The sequence below is a fragment of the Grampus griseus genome (assembly GCF_964374135.1).
Source record: "Grampus griseus genome assembly, chromosome: 3".
NCBI classification, from domain to species: Eukaryota; Metazoa; Chordata; class Mammalia; order Artiodactyla; family Delphinidae; genus Grampus; species Grampus griseus.
The window spans coordinates 162,084,852-162,098,662 of record NC_139019.1 but is presented as its reverse complement, the minus strand read 5'-3'; the positions used below and the strand labels follow the sequence as shown (position 1 = coordinate 162,098,662).

The window sequence follows — 13,811 nt, the reverse complement described above, 5'->3', positions numbered from 1 at the left end:
GAGGAGGCAAGTAAAAGGTGGATATGGCAGGCATTTATTCCTCAGACTTTCTTGCCTTTGCTTCTTGTGGAATGTCGACTCTTTCCACAGTTTCATGGCCTCTATCTGGAAAGTTAAGAGTGTCACACACACATAACCCCACCGCACACCACTGGAGCATTGTGCTGGGTGCTCCAGAAACCAAGATGGCTAAGATGTTCTCTGCCCTTTCAGAGCTCTTTCAGAAGGAAGGTGTGTGGGAGACTTAACTCATAAACAGTCATCATAATAGGAGTGTGCTGAGTAGAGGTAATTCCTGGCACAAAAGAGCTGGGCCGGGAGAGGGTGACCTTCTGTGATGCCTTCTCCGCTAAGCCAGTGTGAGAGCAAGGGCATTGTTGTACTTTTCCTTTGTATTCCCAGGGCTGTGCAGAATGCCTGGCACCTAGCGTTCAGTAAAGTTTTGTGGCACTTAGATTCTGGAAGGGTTGGTAGGAGCTAGGGAAGGGGGAAAACGGGCTCTTCACACCCAGGAACCACAGAAGCAGTGCTTTGGGTGCATGTGGAGCTACCTGTGTTCCTTCTGTTCTAGGCCAGGAGCTGCTTAAGGAGCGAACTCTGCTCAGATGTGGCCTTCCTCAGGCGTGTGTCACCCTGCACTGCCCCAAGGCTGCTACTTTTTTCTTGTAACAATCTCTTGAGATTCTAGACTCCCCTAGGTAGGCTTAGAATGGAATGCAGTCAGTCACCTCTTCTTGCTGTTCTCAAAGAGAGTCGTTTTTCTTTTAAGGCTAAGAAACTGAACAGGGGGTCATTACACTTGCCTTACAACGTAGCTGTTAGGTAGCTGATTCCTGGTTTCTTCCTGAGGTAGAAAGATCCCCGGAGCTTTTATTTTGAGACTTTGGAAGCTTCACATCTGCCCCACTCCTTGCATAGCCTTTAGATAAATTCAAGGCCCTAAAAGTCACCCAAGTCCAGACACCAGTCTTCAGTCCTCAAGTGGGCGGGCCACTTACTCCACTCTGGAGAAAACACAGCTTGGGTGGGTCTTTTCCTCATAGTAAACCTTGCTGCCTGGTAGATTATCAGCTTGGGCAGGGAAGCAGATTGTGTCTTTCCTGATCAACCAACTGGGTGAGGCCTTTGGCTTCCCTGGCCTTTGGCTTCACTTCAACTGGTGAGGTCTTTCTGACCCTGCCCTCTCTCTGAAACAAGAGAGAACGGTTTCATCTCTGTGCGCTGCCAACCTCTTAAGAGCCCCTGGAGTCAATTTAGCTCAGCTGGCTAGCAAGAAAAGAATTTTTCATCTCAGATTTGAGGCCTTCTCAACCTGCTTTGTCACCACGTGCTTAAAGAAGGGAAGCACACCTACTCTCCTTAAACCTGGATTCCTTCTTACGCCTTTCTACGTTATTAGGAAGGCAGCTCCACATACTTGGGTGTAATTCATTTTGTTATTATAGCTGAATAGTCTTCAAATAGTGAACTGTGTATTGTTCTTCCTTCTGGCTACACAGATAGTAGAGGGACACTGGGGAGTTTGGAATGCACTGTCTTGGTTGAAATTCAGCCCACGTCAGCTGGAAATTTCCTGTGTGATAGGTAACTAGTCTTCTTGAATGATCTTCTGAACTTCTTTGGTGACACCCTGAGCTTTTCCTAGAGAGGGACAGTTTTTGTGTTTTCTGAGTTGGATCTTTCACTGATCACGTTCTCATTCATTTCTTATATGGGACCGGGAAGGCAGGAAATTTTCTCTTGTTTGCCAAGGATTTTCTGAGTATGTCACTCTATCATGTATAGCCTTAGTTTTTATAATAATAAATTTTACAACATGTTGAAGTTTACGTAGATTTGTTTCCTTTGCTTCTTTTGAATACCTTTATGAAGTGTTTATAAGGTTATCAGACTAGGGTTGAGGGCTCCTCTGTCAGGACTCTCAGGTTCCAAAGTTCTTCCCCCTCCCAGAGTTGTTAACCAGTGTTTGAATCATCGACCCCTTTGAAAATCTGGTGCAATCTCTGGGTCCCCTCCTAACCATGCCCCCTGACAGTGTGCTTGTGTACCACACCTTTGAGAATCCTCAGGCCTCAGGTGTCCTGGGGCCTGGAAGCTGCCCTTCGTCAGTGGTGGACTCACTTTTTTGTCTAGTAGTGAGATTCCTAACAAGTCAGTGTGAAAACTCAAGAGCTGGGAAGGCTGAGGGGTGAGTTTTGGAAACCTGATTTTAAAAGGAAGCAGAATGGTCAACAGTGTCGTCCTGGAGACCTGGGCTCCAGACCTGATGATCTGGAAGAGGCAGCTGAAGAGGACTGGCCCTTCAAATCATTCTGCATGTTGGAACGACAGGTGGGTTGTGCTGCCAGATTGGCAGATTTAGCTGTTGTGGTCAGTTCTTGACCTTTTGCTTGCAAGGGCATGAAGATGCTCTAGAGAGCTACACTGTCCAAGGAGGTAGCCACTTGCCATATGTCTCTGTAAATTAAAATGAATCAAAATAAACATTCAGGGGACTTCCCTGGTGGTGCAGTGGTTAAGAATCTGCCTGCCAATGCAGAGGACACGGGTTTGATCTCTGGTCCAGGAAGATCCCACATGCTGCAGAGCAACTAAGACTATAGCCACAACTACTGAGCCTGCGCTCTAGAGCCTGCGAGCCACAACTACTGAAGCCCACATGCCCTAGATCCTGCACACCGCAATAACTGAGCCCATGCACCGCTACTGAAGCCCGTGCTCTCTAGGGCCACTTGCCTCAACTACTGAGCCCACGTGCTGCAACTACTGAAGCCCGCACGCCTAGAGCCCGTGCTCCGCAGCTAAAGAAGTCACAGCGGGCTTCCCTGGTGGTGCAGTGGTTGGGAGTCCGCCTGCCAATGCGGGGGATGCGGGTTCGTGCCCCGGTCCGGGAGGATCCCGCATGCCGCGGAGTGGCTGGGTCCGTCAGCCATGGCCGCTGACCCTGCGTGTCCGGAGCTTATGCTCCACAATGGGATAGGCCACAACAGTGACAGGCCCGCGTACTGCAAAAAAAAAAAAAGAAAGAAGTCACAGCAGTGAGAAGCCCGCTCACCAAAACGAAGAGCAGCCCCTGTTCACCACAACTAGAGAAAGCCCGCGTGCAGCAACAAAGACCCAACGCAACCACAAATTAATTAATTAATTAAATTAAACATTCAGGGACTTCCCTGGTGGTCCAGTGGGTAAGACTCTGCACTCCCAATGCAGGGGGCCCGGGTTCAATCCCTGGTCGGGGAACTAGATCCTGCATGCATGGTGCAACTAAGAAGTCCACTTTCCACAACTAAAGATCCTGCATGCCACAACGAAGATCCTGCATGCCGCAGCTAAGACGGGTCAAACTAAGACACAGCCTAAATAAATAAATAAATGTTTTTTAAAAATAAAATTAAATCAAACATTTCATTCCTCAGTCACACTAGCTACCTCTCAAGTGCTCAGGAGCCATGTGACTACCATCTTAATGCAGGTAGAGAACATTTCCATCATTGCAGAAAATTCTGGACAGCAGTGTTCTAGAGCAATGCTTCTCTTAGCTGGACCTGCAGCAGATCTCTGCAGAAATCTTATTGCACAGGTTCTGATGTAGCAGGTCTCAGTGGGGCCCAAGAGTCCACATTTCTAACCACCTCCCAAGGGTGCCAATGCTGCTGATCTCAGACCACACTTGGAGAGGTCAGACTCTCAAGAGTGGAGATGATAGCGTGTCATTTATTTCAATTTTCATGAATCATTTTACCTAGTAGATGGTTAATCTGACAAATGGAAATTATTTTTGAGCCTAAGTTGTGTTTGTGGGCATAAGAGATTTTAAATTAATCACAAGGGTCACATATTAGCATTGTTTTGTCTATTTAATATAGAAAGAAAATTAGAAATGAACAAATAAAAATCAGAAAACAGTTGATTTTTTTTTCTCTAGATGAAACATTTGATCTGGGGCCATGGGACCTTGTTGTTTCAGGGTCTGTTTACATTTTCAGTCTAAGGAAATCAAGTTTTAAAAGTCCCAGGGTTGTTTCTATATTTCCTTTACATGGTCTATAAAACCATAGCTCAACTTTGCGTTAGTTTGTAGAACTTGAGTGTAATAGAAAATGATCATTGGGGAATGGTAATAAGGTCTTTAGGGCAAAAAAACTTTACATATAACGAATAAAAATATGATGGAGAATGGTCACTATTATACATGTGTTAAGAGTAAGCTATATGGCATATGCGGTGGTGAACCTGAAACTAAAAAGAGTATATTTAGAGGTTGGCCTTTGGGCAACATAACAGATATTGTAATTAGGGCCTCCATAGCTTTCCTTAGGAAGAAAAGATTTCTCTGAACTTTTTTTAAATTTGATTTTTACATATATGACTTGTTAGGTATTTTCTACTCGTCAAAATTTGCATGACTTTCTTCATTCCTCCAGTATTTCTGCAGACTTTACCTGGAATATGGATTAAATTCCGAATATTAAAAGGAGATGATGACATAAGTTTGACTATCCTTAAAACTTACTCAAATGGCAAGGTATGTACTGTCAAGTGAATGGTGTGCCCCTCGTCTTGGTACCTCTGGGATACTAAATATGGAAACACAGACCTCTAGAAGTATGTACATTAATGCATGTCAGAAAGCATTGAGCTTTCAGCACGCCCATCAAAGAATGCAAGGGGTCAGAAGAGGAATTTATGGTTTGGAATTTCCTAAAGCCAGATAGCATTAGCATGAGAGGATCTATTAGTCCAAAGCCGGGAAGTAAAATTTCAGAGCTGAAATTTTCTTTTTCATCGCCCTTAAGGAGGTTCTGTAGATAGCAGTCAACTTGGTGCCTGGCAGTCTGTGTTCTTAGACTGCTTGCAGGTTTTAGCTCTGCTCCTGGGTTAACATGCTTAGCTTGGCTTTGTCTAGTGCCAAAGGAAACTCTTGCTGTCCTTGGTGTGCTTTTCCTAAGAGTTGGATTTTGTTGGATTTTATTTTATTTTATTTTATTTTACTTTTTGCTGCATTGGGTCTTCATTACTGCATGCGGGCTTTCTCTAGTTGCATTGAGCGGGGACTACTCTTCATTGCGGTGCGCAGTCTTCTCATTGCAGTGGCTTCTCTTGCAGAGCACAGGCTTTAGGCACGTGGGCTTCAGTAGTTGTGGCACGCGGGCTCAGCATTGTGGCTCACAGGCTTAGTTGCTCCGCAGCATGTGGGATCTTCCCAGACCAGGGATTGAACCCATCTCCCCTGCATTGGCAGGCAGATTCTTAACCACTGCGCCACCAGGGTAGTCCCGATCTTGTTGGTTTTAAAACAATTTCCTGAAGCTATCTAGGATCAGAGCAAAATCCCTTTTTTTTGCTATGCACGGGCCTCTCACTCTTGTGGCCTCTCCCATTGTGGAGCACAGACTCCGGACGCACAGGCTCAGCGGTCATGGCTCATGGGCCCAGCTGCTCCACAGCATGTGGGATCTTCCCGGACCGGGGCACGAACCCGTGTCCCCTACATTGGCAGGTGGACTCTCAACCACTGTGCCACCAGGGAAGCCCAAAATCCCTTTTGATTGTCTCTCTTGTCATGATGCACTATTAAACCCCTTAATATTTTCCCTTCATTCCTAGAGTGGATGAGTGCCCCGTGTGGGCTCGGCCCTAGAACCGAGACCAAAAAGAGGGGCCCCCAGCCGAGCCCTGTGTGCTTCTGGCTTCTGCTCCCTTCTTTGGCTGTGGAACCTAGCAGTTCTCACCCTAGTTTTTGATTCCCCACTTGCCCCACTTAAGTCTAGAGACGTCAGAGCTCTGCTTTCAAACTCTTCATTTCTACTCTGCTAGTGTCACATCTCTAGCCTCTACCTTTCCTTCAGTTCAGTTCAACAAATCTTTGCTCAGTTAGTGTGCCAAGTATGGTGCTGGCCTGGAATTTCTGAAATGAGTAAGTTGAGGCCTTCATCATGTCCGGGCCAGGCGTGATAAATGCTTTAAACGGAAGAAAGGAGGGAGTAAGAAATCCAGGCTAGGACAGGCCAACCCATTAGAGTCTTGGACTAGACAGAGGAGTAGGACTTCCCCAAGTCCGGAGGGGGGAGAAGGTCAGCAGGACTCTGGTGAAGAGCCTCGAATGCCTTGCTAAGTGGTTTGTGTTTTTTGGAGCAGGCAGTGAGAAGCCATTTCACCTTTTGCTCAGGAGAGATTTTCATCTCTCTGTGGTTTTGAGTAAGAAATTTAACAATAGTGTTGATTGTGACCAATCCATGGGCAGATTAGGAAATAAGGACATCATAATGAGATTTTCACAGACTTAAATTTATTCCATTTAAAGGTTGCATTTCATTCAAGTCCTGCAGAGTTTTTCTTGTGTTGTATTAAATAACTATCCTCGTTTCCTGTTGCCAAAACTGCCTCCTGATCCAAGGCTTCATTTTGCTAAAATAACTAATAATTTTTATGGTTGAATTTGGGTATCAGTACGTATTCTCAACCCCCATTTACTTAGCTGTTTTTGTTTCATTGTTTGTAGGTTTGCTTTTAGAATGACTCTACAGATGACTGATGGTACCCACAACAGTTTGATTCTTCCCAGTTTTACTTTTACAAAGAAGCTTATTTTAAAATGCCAGGGCGTCTGTCTCCTGGGCTGCATTCCTTTCTGGAGCTTGGCATCCTCTGTGAATTTCTAGGTTTTCCATCAAGATTTGATTTCCTCAGGGTAGGAAACATGTCTTCTAATTTTTGTTCTTTACCTAGGTCTGTCTCCAGGAGGTGACTGGATTTGTCAGCTAAAACAATCCTTCTAGAAATGAGAATAATTAAGGGGATTTGATTTCATCTTTTGTTGAGGTATTAGAATCATTGCCGCTCTCAGGGAAGCTTTTTCAAGAAGTATCTTATTCTAAAGGATAAGATCTCTGAATATATCTCTAAATCAAATTCCTCAGTAATTTAAAATGATACCTTGCTCAGGAAATAAGTCAGATAGAAAAAGACAAATAGTGTACGTTTTCACTGATACGTGAAATCTAAAAAATGAAACAAGCAAACAAACAAAAGAAATCTCTCGCAGATCCAGAGAACAAACTAGTGGTTGCCAGAGGGGAGAGGGCTGGGGGAGAGGCTAAATAGGTGAAGGGGCTTAAAAGGTACAAACTACTAGGTATAAAATAAGTAAGTTACAAGGATGTAATGTACAGCACAGGGAATATAGTCAATGTTTTATAATAACTTTGTTTGGAGTATAAGCTATACAAATATTGAATTACCATGGTGTACACCTGAAACTAATGTAACGTAAGTCAACTATACTTCAGTAAAAAATAAGTAAATAAATAAATACCTCCAAAATAAATAAATATAATATAATAATACCTTGTTCAGGAAAGCAGATTTTTCCATAATTTGGAAAAGTAAATTACAGCTAAAATTAGAAGCTACAGTACACAGTTAGTAGAAGCCAGGATGTGACTTATGTTCTATTCATTCCCACATTCCTTTCTCCTTATACAGTGACCGGTATATACTAGTGCCTCAATAAATGTTTGTCCTATAAATATTGAATAAGTGGGGTTGGAGGATGATAAAGCTGTATGCTTTCATTTTCTGGCATGATTCTATGTGACTCTCAATAGTTTTGTTACAGATTGGTTTTGTTTAGCATTGGTTTTAAAAGGATATTCGCAGATTTGTTTTTTAATTTAGATTATCCTCGGAAGTTTCTTTTATTTATTTAAAAGATTTATGATTTCTCATTCATTGGAATTTTGCTTCTTCATAAACATTAACATTTTGTTTTGTTTTAATGTAGATACTTGGCTGCATAGAACATGTCAGGTACTTGCTAAAGGTGCGAGCACAGACCTTCTTTTTCTCCCCACAGTCCCCATTCACTGCCTTACAATCTGTTCAGTTATCTCAGCTATCTGTCACTATGTAACAAATTACCACAAACCTAACAGCTTAAAACAGTTAAAACTGATCTCAGTTTCCACAGGCAGGAATCTGGGCACAGCTGAGCTGGGTCCTCTGCTCAGGGTCTCACAAGGCTTCGGTCAAGGTGTTGGCTGATCTGTGTTCCTATCTGAAGCTCAGGATCATCTTCCAGTCTCGTAGGGTTGTTGGCAGAACCCTTGCTTGCAGTTGCAGGACTGAAGTTCTTGTTTTCTTGCTGGCTGTCAGCTGGGGGTCTGCTCTCAGCTTCAAGAGGCTGCCTGCGGTTCCCCATTACCGACCCTCTTACAACATGGCAGCTGGCTTCAAGGCCAGCAGGTGACATTCCCCAGTCCACTAAGGTGGAGTCATAATGTAACATAACCACAGGCGAGACTATATACCATCACTTTTGCCAGACTATATACCATCACTTTTGCCACTTTGCAATTCACAGATTCTGCCCAATCTCAAGGAGACAGGATTATACTCAGTGCGGGTCACCTTAGGATATGTCTGTCACAGAAATTAGTTCATCCCCTTTGATGAATGAGGTAGTCTGTCGTACTTTATGTAATCACTGATGGTTTGCTGTCAGCCGCTTGATCACCTCTAGGCCAAGAACATGCTTAAAGGTTAGACATTTGTTTACTTTTCATAATAAACCACAAAAACATTCTGTGAAGTTACTTTGTATTCATTCAAAGGTGCTTTATACTGTATCGAAAGTAAGATGTTTTATAAGCAGGAAGCTGACCTGGGAATAATCATTCCTAGAATCCCCTTTAAGAAGCAGAGCAGCCGACTTCATTCTCTTTCCTTGTATTCTTTTTTAAATTTATTTCTTTATTTATTATTTATTTTTGGTTGCATTGGGTCTTTGTTGCTTCGCATGGGCTTTCTCTAGTTGCGGTGAGTGGGTGGCTACTCTTTGTTGCAGTGCACAGGCTTCTCACTGCCGTGGCTTCTCTTGCTGAGGAGCACGGGCTCTAGGCACGTGGGCTTCAGTAGTTGTGGCACACGAGCTCAGTAGTTGTGGCTGGCGGGTTTAGTTGCTCCGCAGCATGTGGGATCTTCCTGGACCAGGGCTCGAACCCGTGACCCCTGCATTGGCAGGTGGATTCTTAACCACTGTGCCACCAGGGAAGCGGGGCGGGGTGTGGGGGTGTGTGGGGTGTGTGTAGGCATGTTGACTGGTGCTGAGAGTTAGATAAAAGAGGTATTGGGAGTGTGGCCTTTGGATTTGAGTTTGCATATGAAAGGCACGCTCTCAGGCAAGTTGTTTGCTATATCTGGATTTAGTTAGCCCTGGGAAGGGCAGTCTCTCCTGGCCCCAGGATGTCAAAGCATCATAAAAGATAGAAAATTTTAAACATGATTAATACACACCCTTTCTTTTAGCACTTGCTACATTTCTTTACTTTCTTTTGGGATCAAGTGTCAAAGAGTTTGTGGTTGCTACTTCCATTTCCTCTCCCATCTCCACCCACCTTCTCCCAACCTTCTCACTCTGCTGAGTCACCAGTGACCTCCATGTTGCTAAGTCCAAGGTCTCTTCTCCCACTTCACCTCTCAGAAGCATTTCTCACAGATTACTCTTCTCTCTTTGAAACCGTTTTTGGTCCCTCCCCACTGGCAGTTTGGGTCCCAGTCTCTTCTGCAGGATTTTCTCATCTGCTTGACCTCTACACGTACAGATGCCTAAGGCTGGGGCCTGGGCCGCTCTCTGTCTACATTGTCCTATAGTGATTCCCTCAAGTCTTGTGGCTTAAAGTGCCATCTCTATGCCCAGGACTCCATCTTTGTATTGTTTATCTCCAGCCTTGAGTCCATGTCCATGTGCCAGCTGCCTACCTGATACCTCCTCTTGGGTAGCTCATAGGGATCTCAGGTGAAACCTGATCAAAGTACAACCCTCCTTTCCAGACCCTCCTCCCCCAAACCTGCTGCCCTCCAGTCTGCCCTGTTGAAGTTGATGATATTTCCATCCATCCAGTTGCTCAGACCTAAAGCTAGTAGTTATCCTAGAACCTCCTCTTTCCCTAAAACCCTACACCAGTTTATCAGGAGGTCCTGTTGATTCTGTTCCCCAAACCAAAGATCTATCTACTTTTTATGTCTACTACCATAACTCTAAGCCAACAGCATTTCTGGACTATTCCAGCTGTGATAGCCTCCAGATTGGTATCCTTGGCTCCATATTTGCCTTCCAGCCCAGTCTCCAGAGAGCAGCCACAGTGATCTTTTTAAAATGCAGTTTGGGCTGAGAGGCCCGCGGGAGCGGCGGAGATGCCGCCTGATGGCATTGAAACGAATGGGAATTGTAAGCTACTATGAGAAAATCCGTACCTTTGCTGTAGCAATAGTAGGTGTTGGTGGAGTTGGCAGTGTGACTGCTGAAATGCTGACAAGATGTGGCATTGGTAAGTTGCTACTCTTTGACTATGACACGGTAGAACTGGCCAATATGAATAGACTTTTCTTCCAACCTCATCAAGCAGGGTTAAGTAAAGTTCAAGCAGCAGAACATACTTTGAGGAACATTAATCCTGATGTTCTTTTCGAAGTACACAACTACAATGTAACCACAGTAGAAAACTTGCAACGTTTCATGAATAGAATAAGCAATGGTGGATTAGAAGAAGGAAAACCTGTTGACCTAGTTCTTAGCTGTGTGGACAATTTTGAAGCTCGATCATTTGAAATGCTACGGTTCTGTCCTTTCATAAGAGGGTTTTTCAACAGACCTGGCAGACTCAGTATAGAGGATCATTACTCTCATGCACAGAATGACTCTTCTCCTTCTCACCTGCTCCTCTGTCACCTCTCTTTCAGAAAGCATGCTCTGAATTGTCATCAGATGAAGCCTGCTCTCTTCAGTGTGCCCTGTGAGATCAAGGAAAAGGCAGGTAGGCCGCTGAGAAGACACTTCTTGTGTGGCATCAGGACCACAACAACCTCGCACCTCTGGTCCTGGCTCAGCCCTAACGTGCGTCGTGGGCCATCTTGCTCGTCACATCCCTCTCTGGCAGCGATGGTTCAGTTGGTACATTTCTGCTTTGTCAGAGCCCTGCTTTCCGGTGTATCACACTCATTTATTTTGCAGTTTGTAACTAGAGAAATACTGTTGCCAGTGAGTAATAAGCAGCTGCATTCTAGGTGCAAGACCTCAGAGCCATTGTGGCATTCAGTTGTTTTACAAAAGGATCTGAGATGACAGAATTAGGAAAGTAGAATCATAATCAAAATCTAGCCTGCACTCTAGAGCCCGTGAGCCACAACTACTGAAGCCCTCGCGCCTAGAGCCCGTGCTCCACAACAAGAGAAGCCACTGCAATGAGAAGCCCGTGCACCGTAATGAAGAGTAGCCCCTACTCGCTGCAACTAGAGAAAGCCCACGCGCAGCAACAAAGACCCAACGCGGCCAAAAATTATTCAATTAATTAATTTTTTAAAAAGAAGGAAGAAAAATTAGTACAGAGAGTATACCCTTCTCCCAGCTTCTTCTAATGGCAACACCTTCAGAACCATAGTGCAGTGATTAAACCAGGAAATTGATGTTGGTACAATGCTCTGTAACTGAGCAACAGGTCCCATTTGAATTTCCCCAGGTTTTGTCCTAAATGCCCTTTTTCTGGTCCAGGATCCCACACTGCATTTAGTCATCGTGTCTCCTTAGTCACCACCAATCTATGAAGTTTCTTCCATTGTTCCTCATCATCCGTGGCTTTCATACTTTTGCTGAGACCTGCTCAGTTATTTTATAGAGTCCCTCAGTGTGGTTCGTCCGTTGTTTCTTCATAATTAGACTGAGGTTGTGCATCTGTGGCAGGAATCGCACAGAAGCAACGTTGTGTCCTCAGTGCATCGTGTCGGAGGTATGTGCTGTCAGTAAGTCCTATCACTGATAGGACCACTGACCTTGATCACTTGGTCAAGGTTAATAGCAATTTGAAGATGGTTTACAAGAGAAGCCACAAATATGGTGAAGACATCATTTAAACCAAAATCATCAGAGAAGGGTTGTCACTTGATTTTTTAGAGTGAGTTGGTGTCTCTCTTTTTGTTTTTGGCTGCATTGGGTCTTTGTTGCTGTGGCGGGCTTTCTCTAGTTGCAGCGAGCGGGGGCTACTCTTCATTGTGGTGTGCGGGCTTCTCATTGCGGTGGCTTCTCTTGTTGTGGAGCACGGGCTCTAGGCATGAGGGCTTCAGTAGTTGTGGCACGCGGGCTCAGTAGTTGTGGCTCACGGGCTCTAGAGCGCAGGCTCAGTAGTTGTGGCTCACGGGCTTACTTGCCCCGCGGCATGTGGGATCTTCCCGGACCAGGGCTCAAACCCGTGTTCCCTGCATTGACAGGCGGATTCTTAACCACTGCTCCACCAGGGAAGTCCAGAGTGAGTTGGTCTCTTGAGATCAATTATTTGAATGTCGTGTGTCACTTTGGAGCGTAGCACTTGAGTATGCTGGGGCTTGTGGAAAGCACGTATGTGGTACAAAAGTATGTTTATTTCTGAACACGGTTTTGGTGCAAGATTGACGTGTACTTGACATGGACGGCGGCAGAGAGCAGTGAAAGGGTCTGAATTCCGCTTTACCTCTGGCTCCATGACCCTGGCATGTGACTGAAACTTCCTCTGTCCCCAGTCCTTCTCTGTGACTTGGGGACAGTGACAACACTTAGCTCACGGTTATTGAAGACTGTGTGAGTTCTTACATATAAGGCTATGGGTGTGGTGCCAGCCTCCAGTAGTCATCTGGTGACTGAAAGAGAAATTCAATTTTAAACCTACATTTGTTTCACCCAAATGCTGTAAGGACGTGATATTTCCCCACACACACAGTTGGAACATTTTTTATTGTGATAAAACATACATAACATAAAATTTACCACTTTACCATTTTTAAGTGTACAGTTCAGTGGCATTAAGTACATTTACATCATTGTGCAACCGTCACCACCATCCATCTCCAGAACTTTTTCATCTTCCTAAACTGAACACTAACTCCCCATTCCCCACTCCCCTGGCCTCTGGTAGCCACCATCCTACTTTCTGTCTTTATGAATTTGATTGCTCTAAGTACCTCATATAAGTGGAATTATACAATATTTGTCCATTTGTGACTGGCTTATTTCACTTAATATAATGTTTTCAAGGTTCACCCATGTTGTGGCATGTATCAGAATTTGCTTCTTTTTTATGACTGAATAATATTCCATCATATAGATGGACCACATTTTGTTTATCCATTCATTGTGGGACATTTAGTTGTTTCCACTTTTTGGCTATTGTGAATGATGATGCTAATAGCTACGCAAATATCTGTTTGAGACCTTGCTTTCAGTTATTTGGGGTATATACGCAGGAGTGGAATTGCTGGATCACATGGTAATTGTATATTTAAGAACTGCCAGACTGTTTTCCACAGCAGCTGCACTATTTTACATTCTAACCAGCAGTGCACAAGGGTTCCAATTTCTCCACATCTTCTCCAGCACTTGTTATTTTCTGCGTTTGTTTTGTTTTGTTTTTATAATAGCCATCCCGTTGGTTGCGAAGTGGTATCCCATTGTAGTGGACATGATATCCTTTTACACTTGTTTGTATTTGAAAGACTCTGTTTGATGACAGCAGATTTTGGGAATCATATTATTTCAAAGGAATATCTCATTGTGGATCTTCATGGTGTCACTCCTTAACCCAGGTAGAAGTCAACATTTTATCTGTTATCTTTCCCACCACTTTCCTTTCTCATAAGAGCCAGCATGGGGTATATTTCTGTTCTAATTCTTTTACCCTCTATGCACTCTGTAACCCAAAAGCTTATATCCCATTTGGTTTACAAAGCCACTGTAGTTTGAGTGGTCTATGTCTGTTCTCATAGGTTTGTTTGTGTGTGTTTAACTT

The 13,811-nt window shown here is 44.2% G+C and overlaps 1 protein-coding gene across 1 annotated transcript in view; it reads left to right on the top strand.

Annotated features, from left to right (window-relative positions):
* PBX4 (PBX homeobox 4) overlaps positions 1–13,811 on the top strand; it is a 37,987-nt gene that overhangs the window by 1,292 nt on the left and 22,884 nt on the right. The window contains exon 2 of the mRNA XM_082651269.1: positions 10,741–10,814. Within this exon, the coding sequence (XP_082507395.1) occupies positions 10,741–10,814 (74 nt within the window). The remainder of the gene's footprint in view (positions 1–10,740; positions 10,815–13,811) is intronic.